We start from the raw sequence: 25950 nt of genomic DNA, 5'->3' as shown, positions 1-25950 counted from the left end.
ATGTGTTACTTCTATTCTTAGGTTCCTTGGAGCTTTTATTGTGAAGGGATATAAAATTTTGTCAAAGGCCTTCTTTGCATCTATTTGAGATTATTATGTGATTTCTGTCTTTACATGTGATTTGCACATATAGAGCCAGCCTTCCATCCATAAATGAAACAAAGTTGGCCATGGTATGTGATCTTCTTAATGTACTTGTAAATTCAGTTTTCAGGTATCTTACTGGGAATTTTTCTGTCTATGTTCACTGGTAGAATTGGTCTATGCATTGTCCTTTTAGTCTCCATTCACTAATTTCTTATCTTCATGGTTTGGTGCTACCCACTACCTTTGAGTTTGACTTGTTCTTCCTTTTCTAAGACCTTGGCATGCATGATTAGGACATTTGAAATCTTTCTGACTCTGTGTGTGTGTGTGTGTGTGTGTGTGTGTGTGTGTGTGTGTGTGTGTGTGTGTGTGTGTGTTTTAAGTGAGTGCTCACCAATGTGAACTTTCCTTTTAGAAATGACTTAGTTGTATCCCAAAGCTTCTGGTAAGTTATGTTCATTTTCACTTGACTGTAGGCACTGTGTAATTTCTTTAGTAACACGGTCATCATTCAGGAGTGTACTGTTCGGACTCACTCCTCAGGTACTTATGTGGGTTTTGGTTTTTTTGTTATTGAGCTCTGGTTTTGTTCCACTATGCTCTGAAAAGATACATGAAATTGTTTTGATTCTTTTATATTGCTGAGACTTAATTTCTGGTCTAAATTGTGGATTGTTTTAGAGGGAGTTCGATGGGTTGCTAAGTATTGCCTTTACATCTGTGGGTGGAATATTCTATAGGTAACCATGAATTCCATTTGACTCTACTGCTTCAACTGTGACTTTCCAGTCACATGGCCTGGGTGAAGATATGGGTGTGCATTAAAGTCGCCTCCAGTTGTAGTACCAGGGTCCCTCTGGTATTTTAGGTCTATTAGTGTTTGTTTTTTGAAATAAGGAGCCCCAACATTTGGTGCATGGATATTTACAGTTGTTAGAGCTTCTTGATGAATTGTCCCACTAATTAATTTAGTAATGTGGTGGACTGCTTTATCTCTACTAACTTGAGTTTGAAGTCTGCTTTGTTAGACAGAAGAAGAGCTGTCTATGCTGGCTTGGGTGTGCCTTCTGTTTGCTAGATAGAGTGACTTTTTGCCCTTTGGTTCTCAGTCTGGGGTGTCTGTGCTTGTGAGGTGTATTTCTTGAAGACAAAACCCACTTGGCTCTTGATCTTTTGTCCAGTCAGCCAGTCTGTATCTCTTTGATAAGTAGAAGCCACTTACATTTAAAGCTATTAGTGAGAGATTTTGCTAATCTAAGATTTTGTTGCTTTTCTGTTTGAGTTGTTTCTTTCTTTTCTATTAGTTTGCTGATGACTGTGTTGGACATGATGGGTTTTTTCCATCTCTTCTTTCATTTATCCTGCTCATGAAATTTTTTTCCACATTCTTGTAGCTGAAACTTTTTCCTTCCTCTTTATATAATATTCTTTTAAATATTCTGCAGTGCTGGCTTGTTTGTTTATCATGAACTGCCTTAGTTTTTGCTTGGTTTGAAATGTCCTTTCTCTGTCTGTTTTCAAAGATAGCTTTGCTGGATGCTGCAGTTTGGGCTGGCAGCAGCTTCCTCAGAGCTTACGATATGTCTTCGCATGCTTTCCGGCCTTTAGGAGTGCTGCTGTGAAAGTTGCTGCTGTCCTGACGTTTGCCTTTGTAGGTGAGTCCCGTCTTCCGTTACAGCCTTAATGTTCCTTTTTTTTATTTCCGGCACCTTGCCTGTGGAGAAGTTCTTCCTTGGTTATGTCTGTGTAGGCTTCTGCATGCCTCCTCTTGTGTTTGAGCTTTCTGCTGTAATTCCACTGAACAGCTCTTCTATACCTTCAGCATTTATCTCAACACCTTCTTCATCCTGTGCACTCTTAGGTCTGGTCTCTTGATCAGATCCACAAGTTCGTGGGTGTTCTGGTCATGCTTACAGTTTGTCCTCCCGCCCACACCTTGTTTTATTGTGGAGTCTAGTATTTCTTTGACCTTGTCCTCCTAAGTCTATTGACAATGCTTTCCACTATTATTTATGTGATTCATTTCGTTTTTATTTCTGAGGGTTTTAATTATTTGATCTTTTTCCCCTTCAAAATCAGTTTCCTTGTTGAAGTTTCCTTTCTTGTTTCTAGCTTTTTCATCCATATTGCTGATTTTCTCATGCATTTGCCTGACTTTTCTCTCTATATGGTTGACTTGAATTGAATTCATCTGTTTGCTTGTATCCTTTTTCAGGTCACTGGTGATTTTGGCTTTTGAACTCTTGAGCTCTTCTCCCAGTATTTAGCCCACTTCAGTATTTTATCTTTGAATGAGTCACTGAAGAGTCTGCTTCTTCCAAAGCTTCTGTCGTGTTTCTTGTGGTCCTGGGTTGTGCTTTGTGCATCTGTTGGTTTGACTGTCTTCCAGTTTTATTTGGGGATCCTCTTTTTGACCAATCTACTCAAGAGGGCTGAATTCCCAGGACCACTCAGACAGGGGACAACAACCACAGCCTTGGTATCTGCATGGGCAGAAGACCTGTCTTCGTACTTTCAAGACCCCCTAAGCCTTACTCTCCCCACTGGAGCGTGACACCTGAGCTTGTAGACTCTACAGCAGAGGACAGATAGGTGGCTCCCACTGACCTCAGGATGAGGGGCTATTAAACTCAGTGTTATTTTCAGTTAGGAGTGTCTTGGTTGCTTTTCTGTCACTGTGGTAAAATATCCTGACAGAAGCAACTTGAGAGTGATAGGGCTCATTTTGGCCTGCAGTCCCAGAGGGCCGCAGTCCATCATGGCAGGGAAGACATGGCACCAGAAGCAGGAAGCTGCTCAGTTGCATTGCGTCTGCACTCAGGAAACAGAGAATGAGGCTATAAAGCCTCAAGGTCTGTCCCTAGTGATGCACTTCCTCTAGCATGGCTCCACCTCCTAAGGGCTTCACAGTCTTCCTATACAGTACCACCAGGTGGAGGCCAGATGCTCAAACACATGAGGGCCCAAGGGGCTTCCCACGTTCAAAACACTGCATCACCTGTCTTTTTCTGTCATGTCTTTGTGAATTCCCAGTGCTCTCTCTTCTTCATTAGGAATAGAGTCAGTTCTTTCTTACTCTGGTTCTTCTCTTTAACCAGGTCACAGGAAGGGCAGTGCCACCCAAAGTCTGGTTAGTTTTTCTTAGGGGGAAGTGGAAGGAGAGAAGAAGAGGCTCCATGTTTGTGTCTGAGTGGTCGTCAATTCCTACGGTAGTTTTCTTTTCAGTGAATCACTAGGAGGGATCTTGTCTGTGTGTTCCACCAGCAAAGCCTTGCAGAGTCCTGTGTGGCCGACCCTGTTCTGGGACGTAGGCAGTAGCAGCTGTGCATGAGCCCACACTCTGATAGCTAAACTGCCCACTTCTGCCTCTGCTTTCTTAGATTGTGTGTTTCTCTGCAGAAAGGATTTTGATTTTCTTCAGTAAATAGCAAAAAAAAAAAAAAAAAAAAAAAAAAAATGTACTTAGTTCAACTATATTTTTTGATTTTTTTTTTTTCCCCTATAAGTATAGGTATCATAGGATTAGGTCAAATTAGTCCCTAGAGAAAGCTTTAAATAATACAGGACTTCATACTGTGGCCAAGCTGCCTAATTCTTCTAGGTTGGAAAATAAGAAACTGAAGTTCCTCACCACATTGATTTTTTAGGTATTAGTCCCTCTCGGACACTGCCTGGCACCGTGAGTTGGTGTCTCTCGGCATTTGAACCTTCTGGGCTTCTTGTCAGTTATTATGTGCACTTGAAAGTTAAGAGAGCACTTGAACACACTTGCTAGAAACAAAGGAACAGAAGTATTCCCTTTGGGGTTTAAATAGATCTGAAAGATGAGTGCCAATACCGTCACTCCCTCTAATCCTGTTTTTTCATGTGCAAACCCTTATTTGACAGTTAGTCCTTCTTAAAAGTAAATGGAATGTCTTCAGCCATGTTAGCTTGTCAACTAAAATATTCAGAAGATATTTTTGCACTATAATGAGATCTGCTGTTCCTTTTTTCCCATTTGATGTTATTTTTAAATTCCCGACCCTGAAGTTTACTTGTTGCAGTGGTTTATTAAGTTTATTAAGTAGTCTACTGATGTGTGTATTGTTTTGTTTTATAAAGCCTCTGCCGAAAGCTATGGTGTCTCGCCTCTGTGAATCTAAGAAGGTTTGTGCAGCCGCAGAAATGCAGCTTCAGGTATGTGTGCATGCCTCGTGCTAACGTTTTCCAATTATTATCCCATATATACACACAACTTTAAATTCTTGCCAGTGCTAACATTTATTACAATAATTATACTTCTGAACACCTTTCATCTCAGTTCAAAGAACTTGCCAGAATTGACTCATGAAATTCTCACACTATCTGTATGAGGTGCATGTAAAATATGAAATATGGTTATTTCCCATTTTTATCAAGGAATTCATCAAAGCCTCACAGGGCTACAGAACCAAGGTAGGGCTCAGACCCAACCATATATATTGTTACTCATTTTCTCTCTTTCAAAACAAATTGTGGTCCTCCATGTGAAGTTTAAACAGTAATTACCATTAGATTTAGGATAATATTTATAGACAGTTTCCTGGGTTACCAGATGAAGACAGAAGGTTTTTAGGAGCCATCTGGATGCCAGCTCTGTTACCAGATGTTCAGCTCTTTGCAGTTATGAGATTGTTTGTGGCGGGCTTCTGTCCTTACGTCTTGAGTTGTGTCAGCAGTTTGTGCACACTCACCTGTCTTCTCAGCTGCCCTGTAGGGACCCAGTTGACTCTGTCAGATGGAAGCTGTTCTTCAGCTGCTTTTAGTTTTTAAAAATTCCCGACCAAAACCCTGAAAAAACAAACCCAGCCCCAGAAAGCAGGAAGTGAGCTCTGTGTTTGTTGTATCTTGGTGGGTTTTCCAGCTCGAGGTGTAGTGTGGTGCTAGGGCAGGCACAGGCCCTGGCTTCAGTCCCGATTCTTCAGGGAGAAGGATAGTTACACAGTCACAACCGTGGATTTTCATTTGACTTATTTTATTCGGTGGCCATGAGGTGAATACAATTAAAAATGATTTTTAAGTGGTATTACCTGGGGAGAGTCCTTTTATAATCTTGTTTTGATTTTGAGACATGGTCTCAGTAAATGGCCCAGACTGGCCTTGAATGTGATCCTCCTGCCTCAGCCTTTCAATGCTGAGATTACATGCATGTGCACCCCTGGTACTGAAGCCTTTTGATTTGCTTTTACATGTCTCTTGGAGCTTTCTCTTTGAGCATCTGTTCCAATGATTTTATTTTAAACCAGGAGCCAATAAACTTGAGAGAGTGGAGCCGTTCCTGACAAGGCAGGTGCTATATCCTGCTTGTAGGCTGAGCTGTGCAGAGTAGCAGGTAGAAAGGAAGGGGACTGTTTTGTGTTGTGCGGTGGTGTAGGCAGGGTTTTAGAAAGTGTGAAACTCCTTTTGTCATGTACTGTTTAACAAGTGGGCTGAGTGCTTTCGTGTGCTAAGGATTTTGGTTCCTGGAATGCAACTGCTGGGTGAACAGTGTCTGAGTTGCTTTTCTGTTGCTGTGATGAAACACCATGATCAAGGACAACCTAAGGAAGAGAGTTTATTTTGGTTTACAGTTGCAGAGAGGTAAGTAGACGCACAGCAGCAAGGCATGGCGGCTAGAGCAGGAAGCTGAGAGCTCACATCTTGAACTGCAAGCACAAAGCAGAAAGAATGAACTAGAAATGACATGGAGTCTTTAAATTCTCAAAGCCCACTTCCAGTGACATACTTCCAACAAGGCCACACCTGAATCTCCTAAAACAGTGCCACCAAACTGGGGACCAAGTGTTTATAAAAGTCTACATTTGCATTGTTTTTAAAAGGCATAATCAAAGAAGCAAAGCTCTTGAATTCTAGCTTGTTTGTAGAGTGGACAAAAGTGTGCCTCCTCAGTTCAGGGTAGAATTGAGTTTCAGTTCCTAATCCTTTGATCCATCAGGATTGGTTTCTTTGGTTCTCGTTACCCAATGTTACTCATGACAGAATCGAGAGAGCTGCATTTAGCTGTATGTTTAGATTACCAGCGAGGGAAACATAATGTTTATATTCAGAAAATGTCTGTATTTTTCCAGGGAAGGCTTAACTTAGCTTTGTAGTTCACAAACATAATTGTATATGTAGGTGAAGCCAGCGGCCAGAGGTCGTTTGCATGTTGTCTTTTATCCAGACTAATCCTCACCTCTTTCAAGTCAGCAGCTGCACATTCTCTGCAGATTCCATTTCTAAACCAGAAAGATGCACCTCAGCTGTAACTGCATGTCAAACTTTTCTCTTTTAAAAAAGCACTTCAACTTTGTTACGAGGTCAATTCCTGCCATGTCAGTACTCAAGCACGTGGGTCAGATGTCCTGGTGAAAACCTCCTTCTCCTGGCTTAAACTTTTCTCCATAAGACTTAAGTTCTCAGCACTCTCTGAACTGCAGGTTTTGTGCTCACATTTCCTTGATGCTTCTTTACTCTAGTTCGTTTCCACAGCTGCTTTCGTCTCCTGGGGGATGAGGGGTAGGAGGGAGGGGTCCTTCTCCCGATCCCCCCTACTACAGCTGCTTCCTTTGTTCTCCTGACGTGGATATGAGGTCTACTGTGGCCTTTGCTCCAAACCCTACAGCAGCTGCATCAGGCTTTGTCACTTCTGTGACACTCAGCACATGTACTAGAATGTTTACATCCTCTTCTACTCAGCTGTGTCCACGGAGTGATCTTCACCTCTAGATACAAAACTAGGATTCGGACTTCTTCACACCTCTTATTTATGATCTACCAGGGTCCAGGGAGAAACCAAACAGGATTTGTTAGATGCAGGGGACCACAACCTATAATTCCAATTTTTTAAACATATTTTTAACTGCATAATTTCAATTGTATGACCACAAATTTAGTGATGGATAAGGTTCAAAACTGAACAACAACTTGTATTATGGAAGGCTTTAGAGTACCCCTTTAAGCTTTTGACTGGTCATATATGTGGTACAGAGTATGTCTCAAATAACACATATTTATGTTTGTGAGTCTTTTCAGCTGTGGTTCATAATTGCCATTCTGGTGCACTTACAACATCATTGACTGACCACATCTTAAATACAGGATGGACTACCAAAGCTAAATAGAGCTTTCTGTTTGCCTAGGTCTTTTATGCCGTCCTGGATCAAATCTACCATGGCCAACATCCCCTGAGGAAGTCAACCACAGACATCCTCATGGAAGCACAAGAGCAGTTTTATGGCTTACCCTATGTTCCTGACACTGTGAGTCTGCATTTTAATCTGTCATGCTGTGAAATGGCTTTGCCTATTTCTCTAGGTTGCCATCATTACCCTTTGGAGGACTTGACATCCCTACATTTGTGTTGAGGTTGTGTTTTACATGGACCAGATGTTAGGAGTGTCCTGGCTCATCTAATGCTCCATGCATGGTTTTCTTTCTTCTCTCAGTGCTTATCAGATTCCTAGGAAAGTGAGTGTTAGTCAATATTCTCTTTAGTTTTTTTATGCATATATATAATATATGAATTTGTATAGTACTACTATGTCTTTATACATAAGATAAGACTCTAATAGTGTTCATTGCACAGAGTACTAACACTTATTGAGGACCTTACATTGTACCAAGGGTCGTACTGTATTCTGTATATCCTGTCTCATTTAGTACCCTGTTGGACTAGAGGACAGGAGTCTTGTTGCTGTTTCCAAATTCTAGGGGCTTGCCTTCACCTCACTGCTTTGGAAAAAGAACTCTAATTTCACTCTTAAACTAGCCTAATCTACTAAGTACTCTCCTCTCCTCAGGGTCATCCCCAGGGTTAGATAGTTAGTGATGTGTTGGGATTGATAGTCACTTCAGACTTCTCCAGTTACTCCTAGGTTCCTATGGAAAGAGGATCAACTGATTTGCTCAGCAGTGTGGACTCTTCCTCAGGGCTCTCCAGTTGTAGGTGATAAAAGCCTGGTATCATTGGTTTAAGGAGGAAAGGGTATGTGTGGAGTCCCAAACCAGAAAGGTGCAGTTGCCTCAGGTTCTAACTGGACTGGATCCATAACATCACTGGAATGTGTCTCTTCCCTGCTCTCAGCTGTTGCTCTCTGGGTTCATTTTATTTCTCCCATTCAGGAGGTGGGATGGATACAACTGGGTCGAGATTTTACCCTTCCAGCCTAGTCAGTTCAATAAGGAACGCATGTTAAGAGAATTCCATAAACTGTGGGAAGTCAAAGTCAGTGCCAAGTTGAAGGATTGAACATCAGAAGATGATCTGGAGACTAAATTAATCATTAAATTGTAACTAGCCACCAGGTCATTGTCCTCTCACTAGTAAATATGTATAGAAATAATTTACATGTAGCAGACATGTGAGAGGGAGTTTGACCTTTACAATATATTAAGACTATGAGGGCCATTCTCATTCAAATCACCACAGCTCATCTGTTTTTTGTTTTTAATTAAATTTCTTTTTTAAAACAGATGATGTGAAAACATAAAGATTGGGATGTCTAGAAGACACTGTTCAGCCCTCTGATGTTGCTATGCCTGTTAGGAATACTCAGATTCCTTGCATCAGGGGTCTCCTGTGTGTCCTTGTGTAAAGTGCAGAGAATCGAATCCCAAATTGGTGATCAGTCTCTACGTCATTTTTCCTTTGTGGAAGATGAAAAGACATCTGTTTTCTAAAAGTTTACCTCTTCCCTGGGTTATCGCCCACATTCATGCCAGTCATTATCTGTATTGCAGATTGAACCTAGCTGTGGGCAGGTGCCAGCCATGGTATTGTATGCTCAGCACTCTTTATACCTGGGCTCAGATGCCCAGGCTGATCGTGAATTCATCCTGTAACCCAGGCAGGCCTTGATCTCGCAATCTGCCTGCTTCTGCCTCCTGAGTAGCTGGAAGACCCAGCTAAGGCTTGGCTTCTTTGTTTTTGTTGTTTAATGTCTGTGGCTTATTTAGATTTGCACAGATATTACTACTTAGTAGATTTTCCTACTTAGAAACATATACATTTTGTATGTCTGTTCATTCATTAAGCCTATAAAAGAATTTTCATAAAAGCAAAGAATAAGAAAAGCCAGGACACGCCTCCTTGGAATTCCTTTGTGCAACACCCATCAGAGAGAAGTGCTGGGAAGGAAGAAACAGGACTCACTATTTGCAGATGATTGACTGCTGCAGTTAAAATAAAGTAGACACGAGCATGTTGTTAAAATTAGTAAGAGGGACAAACAACATTTTTACACACACAATGTGGCAAGATTAATTCTATCTCTAGTTATGACCAGCTGAAAAGAATTTTAACTGTCCATTAGAATAGCAAAAAGATATAAAGTATATATTAAAGGTATTTTTAATGCCTGCATTATCTTTCTATAGGGAATGATAAAAGCTGGCTTGCATGCAAGTAACATATAACTTAACAGCTGACTTACCCAAGTAAGATTTACTATCCCCAAGATGTCACATTTTCTCCACATCATCTAAATGTCTCATGTGGCATCATTCTACGTGCTTGTGTACTTGAGTCTAACAATCTAATTATACACGTTTATAGGGATGGGCAGTGGTCCAGGAATAGTCAGAAAGTTTCATTTTTAAACATACATTTATTTATTGAGTGTGTAGGTATGTTATGTATGTGTGTGCATGTGTGTGTCATGGTACGTATATGGTAATCAGAGGGCAGCTTTCAGGAGTCAGTTGTCCTCTTCACCATGTGGGTCCTGGGGATCAAATGTAGGTTGTCAGCAAGCACCTCCATCTGCTGAACCATCTCACTGCTGTGAAGTGTTGGGCTTGTCCACTCAGGATCCAGATGCAGCTCTAGGGGGTGTAGCTGAGTGGTGGAAGGCCCTGGGTCTGATCCCAGCACTACAGAGCAAACCACAAAGAACAGCTATAGGGATTCACAGAGTAACCCTGGCTGGGGGATAGATGTGTGACCATGGAGCCCATCAAGGAATCATAAAACAGACTCAACATGCCTGGACTCCAGTCACTGTGCATAGAAGAACCGTGAAGTCCATGGCTTATAAAATAGCACCCATACCACATACAAAAGATCCAGAAATCAGATCTCTGTCTCACACTGTACATAAAACATTTGAGTAAGTTGGAGCCCAAATGTGGGAAGTATGGATGCAAAAGGATGTCATTCCCACAGCGTTTTTATTTTCATAGAATTGAACGCCTTATATACAATTCAAAGGCGTTAAATGTAAAACAGAAAACTGACAAATTTAACTACATTTAATTTGAAAGATAAAATAGTAAGTTTAATATAAAGTAAGCCAACCTACTCTTAACAAAATGGAAAACTAAGATGTAGAAGTAGATATTTCCATGCTTTTCCTCCCCCTGCCTGCCCTTTTACTGTAAAAAGCACAAAGTTTGACATGCTAGAAAAGATGTATTTTTAAAACACTTTGAAAGGACACAAGACACAAGTATGTAGTAAACCACATGAAACGACCTCCATATTGACCAAGAGATGCTGACTAAAACCATATCCTGTTACCACTTTATTCTTGTCAGTTTGGTAAAAGGTATGTCAGACAAGTTGGGAAGGCCATGGCATCACAGGACTCTGACGCTATGGTGGGATGCAGAGTGGTTCCCCCATATGGAGAGAGTCGGGCGTTGTCCACTAGCCTTGGATGTGGGCACTCCTGTGGCCAGCATTCATCTCTTCCATTCATCACAGGCAACATACTGTGTTTTCCCTGCTAGGCATTCTCTCAGTTCCAGGAGCTAAAAACAGGAAGGTTTATAACAGGTTGTGAATGTTTTTGAAGAGGGGTTGAGTCTAGAAGATTCTGTGAAAAGCCCAGGTTATTGTCAGCAGGGAATTGAAAAGCACTATACAGAAGGAGAAATTAGGGATAGATTTGCTGAACTCAGCAGGTATAAGCTGCAGTCAAAATAAGTGAGTTTCTTAAGAATCAGACTAAGTAGAACCTTGATACAAAGTTCACAGCCATGTGAAACTGAGCATCATGGCTGAGCACATTCCCAGGAAGACTGTAAAGGAAATCCGGGAGTCACACACAATGCAGTAATGCACCACTCTGGCCAAGGAACCGTGTACACTGTAGCAGTGCTTATGGATTAAATTGGTGGGGGTGGTGGGTTGGTCATTCCACTTTATTAATCAAAATGTATTCTTGCTATTCAGGAAAATCTTAAAAATTACTGAAAGGTCATTTTGTTTCCACTGTATGGGTTAAAGATAAAGAGTATGTTTTGAGAGACCCATTCTTATTTCTAGGAATTGTTTGTCTTAAATAGTTTCATTCCATGAAATGAAACAGTAAGAAAAGAAAAAGAAAATTTGAATGATAACCTAGAGAATATTTGCAGTGCTTACAGAATCTATACAAAATCTGGATTCTTATAATGTGGTCTCAGCCTTTAGGCAATGATCACAGCTATATCTTACAGCATTCTTTGTGTGTGTTACTTTTCTTGGGAATAAAATGTCCCAGCCATCTTTGGGAGATATTACATACCAGCTTCAAAGCCCAGGTCTCTCTCATGAAACCCTCCAGAAGCAACAATGCACAGAACAGGGTCCACCCGCCAGAGAGGTCTTCACGGATCATTGTCTGCCTAGCTAGCCCTTGGTATGATGTGCTTGGCAAAGTGAACTCATGTCACTATAACTGTTTACATTACTGTAACTGTCTTTGTTCCTCATGAAATATGGGTGCTGACTTGCGAGTGAGTAAGTAGCCTTATTGTGTCAGCATTTCATTCATATTTATAAGAGTGCTAAACCTCTGTGCAAAACAGAAAGTTCATTTGTGCTTGACTTGTTTTTCTGTGTGGCAGTTTGATGCTGGGAATCCAAAAGGTTAGAGAGTGATTTTAAATCATAGTCCCATGGGCTGATTTTCTGTTGTATTCCATCTCTTAATGGGTGGTGTTTTGTTGCTTCTTTAAAAAGAGATATTTTTATTTTAAAATCCTGTGTGTATGTGTCGTGATGTGAGTGTAGGGACCTTCAGAGTCTGGAAGAAGGTTTCAGATCCCCTGGAGCTGCAGTGAGGAGTAGGTGTTAGCAGCCCTCTTCAAGGGCAACGCACACTCCTAACCCCTGACCACATCTCCACGTCCTTGTTGTCTGTTTTAATCACCGAGTCTCTCCTAAGGCTTTCTGTTTCAAAGTGGTAGTGCATTTCTTCCATTTTACCCCAGATGGTACACAGCGTTACAGATTGACAGGTCTAGGGTTCTAGATTTGTATCTTTGTTGCTGTTGTGTTTTGAGACAGGGCAGGCTGGCCTGGAGCTCATGCATGCCTACCTCAGCCTCCCAGAAGAACCAAGGTTCCAGGTGTGTGCATCTACCACACTGACTGGGTCTGTGTTTCTGCGTTCTCAGTTGCTCTGAAGTAGATGAGGGATATCAGGTCTAGGAGAGTTTGGGAGAGCTGCTCTAACTGTCCCTCTCAGTTGGCCTAGTGAGTGTTTTCAGGTATAGACCATGAGCAAATGGCTCCCATGTGAGAAGGTATGTGGGCGTTGGTTAGAGTTGGTGCTTTGAAGTGCTTTTGAACTGTGGGAGGTAAAGCAGTGTTTCTGGTACAGCTCTTCTTGGAGCAGCTGTGCTCCTGAAAAAAAGAGGTAACTTTTTGGTTTGCAAGAGGTGCCTGCAGGCTTCCACATCCTTGTCCAAGCAAGAGTGGCCCAGTCTCTCCCTGCTGTGCCAGCAAGTGTCACTGAGGCCAGCATTCCCTGAGTAGAACTGAAACGAAACAAGCGGAAAAGGAAGGCTGGCCGGACGGGAGAGCATGCCGAGAGCTGGTGACAAAAGAGAGGGTTCTAATGACACAGCTTTAGCACCCTAGCCATCAGCCAGGGAAACATGGAGTCTGCGAGGAATGACTACTTCACGTAGCATAGAAATGTGATGTTTGATGCCATGTGACTACAGATTATCTAGGTGTTGGGTCACCATATGTGTGTCCCAGGACAGAGGTCAAAACATGAGCTCTGTGGATTGGGGAGTTACCACCTGGGGATCTACAAGAAGCTCTGGGTGACCATGCTGGGGAGCTGAGGGCAGAAGATAGACTGATGATGCTGCTGGTGGGCAGGAGTATCTGTCAGAGGGACACTAGCCCAGGCAACGTGATTGGACATGACCTTCTCATGGGGACAGCCGTTTCTCAAGTATCAGCAAAACCCCTAATTTTAAACATACTATTTTCCTTTATACTTCTACTCCTACAATCCCAGCAGTATAATGTTCTGCTCTTTATTATGCTAGGGTTACATTGGCTAGATGGTGGCTTGAAAATTGTTTATAGAGTGCTTGCTTTGAAATGTGGTCTCCGATTCTCAAGGAGAACATAATAAATGAAGGCTCACCATACGATTTTTGTGTGATCTGAAGGCTCCCCACGTTGGAATTGCTTGATTTGGGGAGCAGATTCCTAAACTGACATTTCTGTGGCTATGATTGTGTGTTCCAGGGCAAGTAGCTGCTCACTTGCCAGTTGGGAGGTGACACAAGCAGAAGTGCTGACGGGAGATGCACAGCTGCTGTGCACATTCCACGTGTGTGTGCCCCAGAGTCTCATCCCACAGCCTCCTGAGCCGAGGGCCACCAGGGACGGGGAGTGTGAAGGACTTGGGAGACGGCCGGGACATGCTGTGTAGCCTAGGCTGGTCTGAGACTCACAGACCTGCCTCAGATTTTTGAGTGTGAGGCTTAGCGGACATGGACCGCCATAATAACCCACTCTGAGATTTTTTCCTGTTTACTTGGTAGTTTTTATAAGCTTTTTGTTGAATTATTTGTATAAAGCATGAGAATAATATACCTTGATATATGCTATAGAGAGAACTACATGAAAATGGATATTAATTCATTTAAGCATACTAAAAATTATCTTCTAGTTTTAGTTCTAAATATATAAAGCTTTTCACAGGCAATTTCACAAGTGAATGAATGAAGTTAATGGTGCTGGGACTGGAACCCAGGGCGTCCACATGTAGGTGAGCACTCTGCCATGAGCCCCACCCCAGCCCCGATGTCACTGTTCAGTTCCAATATAATGTGAACTGCCATCACTGCTTATTGGACTTAGCAGCAGGCAATAATGGGGTTTTTCTGTTTTAGTTTTTATTTTAAATTATAGGTGAAGCATGACTATAAAGAATAGTTATTAATGAAATCATTTCTACCATCTAGATTAAAGGGTTTTTGAATGTTTTATACTAATGATTTTTAAAATAAGGTGGTGAGAGAGCCCCTGACCACACGAGGTCTCCGTGTGGTGTCTGAGGCCCGCTTTCCACCTGTGCTGCTCTCATGGTGCACTAGCTCAGAAGGACTGGACGCTTTGTTTACATGTGTGTAAAATAGATTGCTAGCTGGGCATAGTGACTCAACCTGTAATCCTAGCACTTGGACTGCTGAGGCAGGAGCATTGCTGTGAGTGGGAGGCCAGCTTGGACTCAGAGTTACTTCTCTTTTTCCTCCTTTGTCTGTCTGTCTGTCTGTGTGTGTGTGTGTGTGTGTGTGTGTGTGTGTGTGTGTGTGCAACTATGAGAGAAGTCAAATATTTGCTCTCCTCTTGGGAGTAGTCAATCAAAATTCTGTGCTGAAATACTTTCTTGGGACAGTTCTGTCTCTTCCCAACCCTTTGTTCCAGCTCCCCTGCAAATGGCCAGTCTCAGTGGGGTGAAGGTCTTGCTTGGGTAGAACTACCTCTGAATATCTAATGTCGCTAAGCAAGTGTTAGAGTAAAGAACACCATGCTCACTTATCTTTGCTTTCTTTATCTTCAATCCAGAGCCGTCTGGTGCATATCTAGAAACACCTAAGTGGTTAATGGTGTGTTAAATTCCTTTCCTCTTTGGCTACATAAACAACTGAGAGCTTGTTTACCTTGCCTGACATGCTAGATTTACTATGGCTTTAGAACTAAAACACACACGTGTTGTAAACTGGAACACTAAGCTCACGATTGACTCATTTTCTAAAAACTTCTATGGCTTCAGCTTGTGGGAGAAGTGCAACTCTAGATCCCACCCATTTAAAACACGCAGTTGTCTGGGTTGTTTTTATAATAGTCCTGTGAGCCAAGTCACCAGTGTTCATTTTAGTCTTGGTTTCTGTGAGTGGTGCTGCCCCCCTTTTGGCCTGTAATTTGCTACAGCTTGGATATAATGAACTGTCCCCAGAATATTAGAAGCTTTGTGCTTTGAGTGATGCTCAAAGAGCTCATGTGTCTCTATTTCTGGCAGCCTTTATTCTGATGACTTCAAGGTCAACCACAGTATCAGCCACAGGGATGTGCATAGAACACAGGGCATCTGTTGCTTATGCAGAAATAGGCATTCAGAGGGGCTCCTGCAAATGCCTAAGGACCTCTGGGCCTTCCTCAGAGCCTGTAAGCTGCCTGCTTGACATAGTAAGAAGGGCTCAGACTGAGTGCACTAACTGGGCATTTTAATGGCATTTTGAGGAGGTAAGATGTGCCCTTGATTAAGAGTTCATAAGCTATGAAAGGCCCCACAGAATGAAGTCTGTCGTTCTGAGAGCAGCCTGGGTGAGAGTGGGACAGTTTCTGTATGTCAGATACAAAGTCCTCAGCTCTGCAGCTCTTAGTGATGCCTTCCCACTGCTCTTCCTATTTTCCTCCTATTCTGGTGATGATACGCTGGCTGCCCTAATGAGCAGGTGTGTACACACAGCAGTAGGGACACCTTCCCTTACAGCCCTCTGCATGATCCTCCTAAGCTGGAGTTTTTGCATGTTCTTCTCACCCAAGGTTCATCCAGCAGCGCACAATAAGCGTGACTCAGTGGTTCTCAACCTTCCTAATGCTGCCATCCTTTAGTACAGTTAGTTCCTCATGCTGTGGTGACCCCAACTATAAAATTATTTTCATTGCTACTTCATAACTGTAATTTTGCTACTGTTATGAATCATCATGTAAATATCTGATACGTAGGACATCTGATATTCGACCCCTGTGAAAGTGTCTTTCAACCCCCAAAGGGATCTCGACCCGCATGTTGAGAACTGCTGCCCTAACTGTAACTATTCAGATGTCTGTCAGTAATAGAAATATATAAAGTGTGGTATACCAGAAAGGTGTATGCTAGAGCAATGAACAGGCTCCTGTGAATACTTCCTTCTGTCTCTGGTGAGCATAAGCCTTTGTTTCTGTTAGCTGTTGGCCAACACTGTTGCAGAGTGATTCTCAAAGTTCCTCGTCTCCAGCAATGCTGAGACATACGTTAGTTCTGCATCCTCCCTAGTATTCGATATTGCCAGCTTTTCTGATTCCAGCCTTTCTAGAGACTGAGCGTGGTCTCACTGTGGTTTTTACTGGATAGTTCTCTGTTTGCAGGCTGCTTATCTGTTTTCTGGATGACAGATTCTGACAGAAGACTGGCAAGCTGAGGGGGACCTGAGAGAGAGACTGTGAGAGTGGCGATGGGGGATAAGAGGTTGTGCTCAGTTAGAGAGGACTCTGGGGGGAGATTAAGAGCACAGGCTCATGGGAGATCAAGGGTCTTAGCAGCACCGAGAGAAGTGGCTCAGGACGTTAGGTATCCCTGCCAAGCGCCTACCTGACGGTGGAGCAGGGGCTGGTGGAGAGATGAGGTCAGAGTGCATGGAGTGAGGTTAAGACAGCCCGGGACCTTTCATTCTGTAGGCACAGGGAGTCAGAAAGGGGACCATAGAAATGACGAGTTTTCATAGTTTGCAAAGGGCAGTTACAGAAGCCAGGTGTACATCCAGCTCTTTGTTGAGTGTCCCAAACTGGAGCTGTGTTACAGGGACCCACAAAATGAGGATTGGATGGCTGACGTGAGATGTCACAGGCAGTGTTCTATAAATATGCTCTAGTGTTGGACTGGGGTTCTCTAATTTGTACTCGTTTACTTTCCCAAAACAAAGATAACAGAATAAAAACATCTCTCATAAGATAGTGGACAAAGCATGGGCCAGTAATGAAAGACAGATATGTGTCATTTATTTATTATTAAATTAGTTGTATATACTTTGTAAACAATATACAGTCACATATAATTGTTATTCAAATATGTGAGAATTGTTCAGTTTCCCTAGCACTCAGAATGGACAAGGGGATCAACAGGAGCACTGCACTTGTGCATCAGATAGTGACCACTTTGTGCAATAGTAACAGAGTACCAGCTTTGATACACCACACTGGACACTTGTATTTGCTCATAAATGTATCCACAGGTTTGGCAGGATACCCAAAGAGCTTATATACCTACCTAACCCAGTAGTTACTTGGGGGGGATTCATGCTGAAGAAAGAACTATAAAATAAAAACAAATGAAACTGTAGACTCAAGCCTCACATGTACAAGAACAAATTGGAAAGAATCCATTGGGGCCATCATGGCTGTCCTTAGGCCTGTTTGGTGACAGTGCTGCTCAGCTCTCTCTAGTATGGGGTACAGTTTCACCCCTTGTTCCTTGAAGCTGTGGCCATGTAACTGTTCTGAGTAGTGATGTGTGAGCAGAAGTGATATAGAGCATCACCTTGGCAGTGGCCCAGAGAGCTACCATCTTGCCCATGTGTCCTCCCCTTTGCCCATTCTAGATACTGTGAGAAGAGCAGCTGCCAACTGGAGCAAACATTCTGTGGTTTATGTTGTTGGGTCCTGACTTGACATAGCCTGACTAATGGTCCATATGATGAAACGAGATGCTGCAGCTGGAGCTGCAGTAGGCTAGACTGCTTGTGGGTTTACAGACCCTGGGCTCAGGCCCGAGCACATGGCTGGACTTTAGCATTTAGCTTTTTTTCTTTTTTCTCCTGGTAGGTAGTAGGTAGTAGGTGCTTTCTCTTTCTCTCTCTCTCTCTCTCTCCTCTCTCTCTCTCCTCTCTCTCTTTCTCTCTCTCTCTCTCTCTCTCTCTCTCTCTCTCTCTCTCTCTCTTTCTCTCTCTCCATGTCTCTCTCTCTCCCCTCCTCTTCCTCATCGTCGACATCATAACTAGATGCCATTGGCAGTACTCACAGATAGTTAAGTCTAGTGGAAATAGAAATTTATAGATGTGATTTTAAATTTTGAAAAAAAAAAGGCTATGGAGAACATTAAAACATTAATACATGTTTATTACCTGTTGTGGACTAAGAATGAGTTTCATTCTTTTTTTGTATATATGCAGATGTTAATTCACATGTGAGCATGTGGAGATCAGAGGTTAACATCAGTGTCTTCCTTTGTCACTCTACATTATTGTGTGTGTTATGTTATACATATGTGTAATGTATGCATACATACATGTGCAGGTGTATACATCAATTTGTATGTGTGGAGACTAGAAGGAATGCTGAGTACCTTGCTCTGTCACTCTCTATATTATTGTGTGTGTTATGTTATACATATGTGTAGTGTATGCACATATATGTGTGCAGGTGTATGCACCAATTTGTGTGTGTAGAGACCAGAAGGAACGCTGGGTGCCCTGCTCTGTGTCCCTCTACATTGTTGTGTGTGTAATGTTATATATATACGTAGTGTATGCACTTACATATGTGCAGGTATATGCACCAATTTGTGTGTGTAGAGACCAGAAGGAACGCTGGGTGTCCTGCTCTGTCTCTACATTATTCCTTTGAGACAGTCTCTCAGTGAACTAGCCTGGCAGCCAACCAGCCCCCCACCCTGTCATTGCCGTCCTCTCTGCAGTGTTGGGGTCACACCCATGCCCAGCTGTTAATGTGGTGCTATAGATTTGAACTCAGATCCTTGTACTTACACAACGCACACTCTTAGTTGCTGAGCCCCCTCCTCTGTCCATCTCCACCAATTTGTTAGGACAGGATCTCTTACTGAACTTCTCCTGAACCAGCTGGCTGGCAAGCCCCAGGGTCCTCGTGTCTCTGCCTCTGTGCTACTGGGTTTATAGGCACATGCCACTCCACCTGACTCTTTCTCTGTGAACTCAGAGTCTGAATTTAGATCCTCATGCTGCGTAACAAGTCCTTTATTGACTGAGCCATCTCCTTGGCCCCTTGCTTTTTTATTTATTTTTTAATGTAATATCCTATTTTCTCACTAATGAGCATATATTCCCCATAAACCCAGAAAGGTAAGAACACCTGTACCCTTCCCAGTTTGTTCCCTGTCCGCTCTGCTATTAGAGGGGAACAACTCTTTGAAGTGGCCTTTGTCACAGGGTTCAGCTTGTTTTAGTTCTGGATGTAGCATGCACAGCCCTGGAGCTGGGGCCTTGGGATGTTGCTCTTGTCTTCTTCCTGAAAGAGCCTGGAAGTTCTCCTGCTGCAGAAAAGCCTTGTTCTAGGTGACAGTGTCCTCTGTGGCAATAAATACACATTTCTAGCTACTGTGCAAAAGTGCCCTGCTGGAGGCATTAAAGACAGGTATTTGGTTTGGATTAAACGTACATAAATTAACAAATGCGAGTTACGGAAGCCCTGGCCACAGGAGGATGGTACTGGAGGTGAGGCCTGGAGGGCTTGCTTCTTAGGTCATGAGCTGGAGCACTTTTGAAGGCCCAGGTGTCTTCGAAGTGGTTGAGCTTCCTCCTCCTCTGCAGTTGCCATGTGAAGACAAGCATCCATCAGCCAGGTGCAAGTCCTCGTGCACACCGCCAGCAACTGAAGCTTTTTGTCCCAAGGTTCTCCAGGAAGCAGTGCCTAATGGCGTAGGCTGGCCAGTGTGTGTCGGTTTGCTCTGGCAGCCGGGGCAGCTAAGATGTAAAGCTCAGATTAGTCTTTCACACAGTTCTGAGTAACTTCACACATCAGGCCCACCATGTTACTGTTTTGTATGGAGTGGAACACGCACCTGCTCACCAAAGCTATGGCCTTCTCTTCCCCACTGTGGTTTCCCAGGCCCTGCCTTTCTGTGGGGTCACTGTTTTACTTCAGCTCAAACCCTGTCCCAGAACCCCATTCTCTTGGCTCTAACTTTTGTTCAAGGCTTGGACTCACTTTTATATTCTAGAAGACCTGCAGGTGATCATGTGTGCACATGACTGCTTTAACCTTTGCTATACTTTTAAGAACAGGACGGCTGGGTAAAGGTGCACACTTACTCATATTCCACATTGCCCAGTTCTCGTGCAGAGTTTTCCCTTGCTGGCCCTAGTTACTGACTTTAATTTTTGACAGTACTGTAACTCAGGGCTTTTCACCTGATGCCTTTTATTACTCTTGAAACCAACATCCTTCCCTGTGTTCCCAATCTTTATAGAAAAGGGCAAGACGAGTCTTAGCAGTTCTCAGTTTCCTATGTTTATATTGGTCGTCTTTTTGCTACTTGTTTTTATAGGAACATTAATATCTTATCCTTTTTATAAATATTTTTCACATATATTGACTCAGCTTCCTTCATAATTCTCTTAATATTCAAAAAACTTTATTTTTGTTGTATTGATTTTTTTGTGTCTTGTTAGCTCTAGTAAGAGCTATCAGAGTTTTCTTATGGTTCTCTATCATGCTCGAAAAATACTTCTTGGCATTGCACAATTCTGTCTGAAAAACAAAAATAAAGATTTCCTTTTTAGTTGTTATTATTATTGGGGTATGTGGTTTTGTGTGTGTGTGTGTGTGTGTGTGTATGTGTGTGTGTGTGTGTGTGTGTGTGCGCGCATGCGCGCGCGCACCCCCCCATGAATGCAGTGCTTATAGAGGCCATAAAGAGGATGGTGGATTGGTTCCCTGGAGCTAGAGTTACAGGCAGTTGTAAGCAGCCTAATGTGGGTGCTGAGAAACTTGGTCCTCTAGAAGCTCAGTAAGTACTCCTAACTGCTGAGCCGTCTCTCAGCCGGAAGACTTCTTAACGCAAGCGATTGGCCCATGCTTTCCTCTGATACTCTGTTTACTCTCAGATCTTGGTGTGCGTAGCTTTGGTCTGAGATTTGGAGCCAGCTCTAGTTCCTCTCCCTGGTTTGCGAACCCCTCATCCTTCCCGGATGCAGAGGTCGTCTTTGTCAGCACTTGGTGGATTTTTTTGTGTGCACCAAGGTTGGTTCTGTTTCTGAGCTTGCCATGTCAGAGCTTCTTGCATAGGTTGCACAACCTTGTGTGCAAGTTGTGTTTGAAAGTTATTTTTAGTGCAGCTGCCTTGGTTCTACTGTTCTGGTCACCTGCCTAGTCCTCTCACATTGCCATGTATTCACTATGTTCTTAGATGTCGCTCATGTCATCTATTTATTTATCTATTTACTTTCTCTTTCTTTGAACTAGGTCTTGCTAAGTAATATTTTTGCTGTCCTTTCTAAGGTTTGCATATTTCCAATTGTCCTAGATTGGTGCAAATGACTTAAACTTTCAAAATAAGGCTTAAATAATAATGAAAAAAGATGATCATCCTTATTTAAGGTTTTAATGGAATGTTTCTTGTTTTACCTACAATTTGGAAGAGTAGTGGTTATATTTGAGGGAAGAGAAGATTCCAAGTGTAGAGTGGTTTGTTCTAATGTCGAAAACAGGAGTGAAGAAGGGATGTGTGTCTGTGGTGTCATCCAGAGCACCCACAGCACGTGTAGGAGGGGGCTCCTCTGAGCCTGAGTTTAATTAGACCTGGTGTAAAGCAGGAGTCACATGCAGTGGAGACACTAAAGTCCCATGGCAGGGTCATGTCTTGTGTATCAGATCATCATCTGTGTACAAGGATCAAATGAATGTGGTTGGCATTGATTGTCAGCTTGACAGGATCTAGGAGATGAACCTCTGCACATATCTGTGAGAGAGTTTCTAGGTTGGGTTAATTTAGGGAAAAGAGCCCCCCTAAATGTGGGTAGTACCATCCTATGGGCTAAGGTCCTGGATTGTGTATAAAGAAAAGAGCTGACCAGTAGAATTCACCTGTCTCTGCTTCCTGACTGTGATGGTGGCCAGCGCTCCAACACTCCTGCTGCCCTGCCTTCCCACTGAGCCCCACTGCACCCAGTCACAGTAAACCTTTCCTTCCTGGAGTGTTTTCATGCAGCTGATAGAACAGGAAATCAGTGTGATGCTGACACAGTCTAAACAGTGCAGATAGATGTTGGGCAGTGTCGCTGTAGGTAGTAGAATGATTGAGGTATGGCTTGCGAAGGGCATTTAAATGATCGAAATAGTGTGTGGGGAAAATAGATTAATCAGTTGCTCACAGAGTGGGTCAGAAAGTAGACTGACTCCAGTGGGGATCTCACTGTGTGTTCAGCCTGTTCAGCCTGTTGTCCTCAGGGATTTATTTGATAGTGGTCTCTGCTTTTCAAGAGTAGCCACTTGCCAGGCCACCAGAGGTCCCCATTGCAATGCCCATCTAGTTGTTTAAGTGGCTCTATGGCAGGTCTGTGTCCTTCTCATGGCATTCTGTGACCATGTGCTAGAGTAATTGACCTCAGACACAGCTCCACTTGTAAGGTGTGTGGTGGTTGATGAGAGGCGCACTGGAGTGGACGCTTGCTTGCTTTCCCACACTGTCTTCAGAGCCTGACTAAGCACTGGGGCAGTCTTTCTTTTCACATGGGTATGTTTTTCTGTCTCCAGGAAGCTTTGAAATAGTCTCTGATTTATGGGGAGTGAAAAGCGAACCGAACTTTCTTGGAACATGTAGAAACGCTCAGACACTTAAAAGCCAGAATGAAATATCATTTGAAATGATTTATATAATTGTAGCAGAAACTTTTTTCCACTTACCCAAAGTGCAGTCTAAATACTTTCACATCACTGAGTCCTTTAAATGGAAGCAAGGTCTGTCTATAAATCAAGTGTAGTTTACATTCTCGAAGCCGCTTCTTCTAGCTCATTTTCCCTCTTGAAATCTAGTATATCCTCCGAGCAGTTGAGCCAGTCATGTATTGAATTAAGGAAAGACAGAAACCCAGGGAGGAGTTTGGAGAGCAGAGTGCAGCTCCAGGTGTGGTTCGGAGGGTCACAGCAGTGACAGCAAGTGGACAGCACTGGATGCTGTTGAACCAGCTCCTGTGCGTCAAGCTGTTCGGCTGAGAGCTTTGTCTGACTGAGGAGCTGCCAGTCACTACAGCTCCGTGATCTCAAAGGGACCTTTCTCACAGATCCTCAGAATCCTTATGCTTGAGCCAGACTATCTTTTTGGTTTTTTGAGACAGTGTTTCTCTCTGGCTGTCCTGAAACTCACAGAGATCCACCTGCTCTGCCTCCCAAGTGCTGGGATTAAAGGCCTGCACCACCACACCTGGCATTCCAGACTATCTTCCAGTAATTTCTCACCTGAGATAACGTGCTAGCACATGTTCCTCTCACCCAGCTTCTCCCATAGTGATACTCCTCACAGCCATGGGGTGTTGTCAGAGGAAGAGGCCCAGCCTTGCTGTGGTATTGCCAGCTCAGTAGTCTACATTAGTTCATCATGACAACTTATGAAATTCACTGTTTTTGTTTCTAGGATGGTACAGCTGAGAGTGTAAAACTAACTTAAAAAGTGAATATGATTTTGTTGTGTTTAGGTGAGAGTCAAATTGCATGCGGCTAGGAGCAGTAGAGTGGGGGTCGGTAGGGACTTGGAATGCCATGGAACGGCTGCATCCTTTGGGGTGTTAGGAGGCACAGGTGCCTGAAGGTGCTGGTGCAGAGAGCCGTGGAGGCCCTTTCCTGTGGGCTGCTTGTGATGGCTGTGAAAGCACCCGTTTCAGTTCGCTGCTTCCTGGTGCTCTCTTCAGTCCTCTTCCTCTCTCTCCCTTGGTAGCATTATTTTTCTTATTTCAGCGTTTTGACCAAATGCTGAAGCTAAAGTGCCATAGATCAAAAGTTGCATTGACTCTGTACTCAGTCTCTGTACACTCTGGACTCCGTTGTACTCAGAGCCTCTGGACCCTCTGGGCTCTATACTCAGAGTCTCTGGACCCTCTGGACTCTGTACCCTTTTCTCTCTCTTTCTTTTAGAGCTGGGCATGACCTCCTGTGTTGTTTTCACAAACACTATAAGTAATTTTAAAATTATCATCACTAATATAAAGTGACCTGCCATTTGAAAAATTGTACTTTAACTGTCTTGGCCCGTGATTTTGTTTCTTTCTTGAGTAAGTCATAAAATATTTCTCAGACAGACCAGTTTTAGACCTGAATTACTTAGAAACCCTAACCACATCTCATGCTGAGTCTCAGTGTGTCTGTTTCCCTCGTGTGTCTTATGTCCTTTGACAGACGTTGCCAGGACATGTGACTGGAAATGATGGGATGTGGTGTTGAGAACTCTGACATGGGAGGGCAGTGCTGGTACTCATGGAGTCAGAAATGACATTTCATCTGAGCATAATTATTTCTAACTCAAATCTTACCCTACGTTACCATGGTGCATAGGTTATGTCTGCAGAGAGGTGTGCATAGTTCTGGAGGCCGTGGGACCCTTAGAAAGTCTTAGAAACACACACACACATGCACAGTGTTTTGTTTATGGTCAATTTATTGTTAAAGACTCACCAGACAACTCATTGGGAAAATAATTGTCTTTTAAAGAATGGTGATGGGTCAACTAGATGCCCACATGTAAGGATAAACATGAACTCCTGCGTATTTTTATATATAAAGACTTACTTAAAACAGAGTAGAGAAATCAATTTAGGAGCTAAAACTAGATATTGCTAGAAGAAGGAAGACATGGGTCTACATAGTCTTCACCTTGGATTAGACAGTAGTTTCTAGATTGACACCAGCAAGCAACCAGAGAGCACAGATAATTTGGACTCTTTGATACTTTAGAAATGATACTCAAAGGCATTCCCATGAAGGTGAAATGACAGCACACAGTGACTGGGATGTGTGTCTGATGAAGACTGTACAAAGAACTCTGACAACAGTTAAAAAGCAAATAACCCACTTTTTAAAACGAGCAAAGGATTTCAAGAGCTGCTTCTCCAAGGAAGATAATAGAATGCCAATAAATACATAACACTCAAGGTCATTAGTTAAGAAAATTCAAATCTAAGACCCAACAGAGGTACCCTTCCTCTCTGCATTAGTTAACTCGTAAGTTAGTTGATGTCATTGGAATACTAGGCCTGACATAAACAGTTTACAAAGAAAGGTTTGTTTTGCCTCAGTATTTCAGAGGGCTTCTGTCTGTGGGCTGGCTCCATTGTTTCTGAACTGTGGTGAGACTAAACATGATGGTACAGAAGGTGTGTAGAGCAAAGCAGCCTACCTCATGACAGACAGGGGCTGGAGACAAGGGACGTCTTTACAGGGCACACTGCCAGTGGCCTACTTTCTCCAACCTGGCCTCATATCCTGTACTTCTCATCACCTCCCAGTAATGTCCTCCTGATGTGACCCCCCAGGGCTTCATCTGTGAATTAGGTTAGAATCATCAGGAGCCATCACTTCCCTGAAGTCCATCAGCTGACTTCCAGTATGTGAGCCTGTGAGAGACATTCAGATTCATGCCATACAGGATGGAAGTGGGGGAGTGTTGAGGTGGATAAGGAGAAGTTAGAGCTCTCCTCCCTGCCAGTGGGAGTGTAGAATGTGTAACAGCTTTGGCAAACAGTCTGGCAGTCCCTCAAAAAGTAAACAAGCCAGATGACCCAGTAATTCCATTCCTAGGTGGAGTGTTGTTGTGTGTATTGGTTTTTCTCAAAAGAATCAAAAATAATGTGGCCACCCCAAATTTTGCATGTTTTCATAGCAACATTATCCATGATATCCAAAAGTTGGAAGCAATCCAGATATCCATTAAGTATGTGCATGGGTGAATTTAAGTGCTACATGTATCTACACAATGGAATATTAGTCTATCATGAAAATAATGAAGCATGGGAAATCCTTGAAAACACTATATTCATTAAGAGAAGGCAGGCCATGTTGTGATCGATTGGTGTTGCTGGAGTTTTCCTGCCTGGCCCACAGTCAGGACAAATCTCTCTCAA

The 25950-nt window shown here is 43.0% G+C and overlaps 1 protein-coding gene across 1 annotated transcript in view; it reads left to right on the top strand.

Annotated features, from left to right (window-relative positions):
- Positions 1-25950, top strand: part of Mipep (mitochondrial intermediate peptidase) — a 131232-nt gene that overhangs the window by 58787 nt on the left and 46495 nt on the right. Inside the window, 2 exon segments of the mRNA XM_052733028.1 lie at positions 4192-4266; positions 7230-7349. Of these exon segments, the coding sequence (XP_052588988.1) occupies positions 4192-4266; positions 7230-7349 (195 nt within the window).

Source organism: Peromyscus californicus, unplaced genomic scaffold (assembly GCF_007827085.1).
Source record: "Peromyscus californicus insignis strain IS unplaced genomic scaffold, ASM782708v3 Scaffold_12__1_contigs__length_115047231, whole genome shotgun sequence".
Taxonomy (NCBI): Eukaryota; Metazoa; Chordata; class Mammalia; order Rodentia; family Cricetidae; genus Peromyscus; species Peromyscus californicus.
Note: the sequence above shows the minus strand (reverse complement) of the source record. Positions and strands in the feature narration are given on the sequence as shown.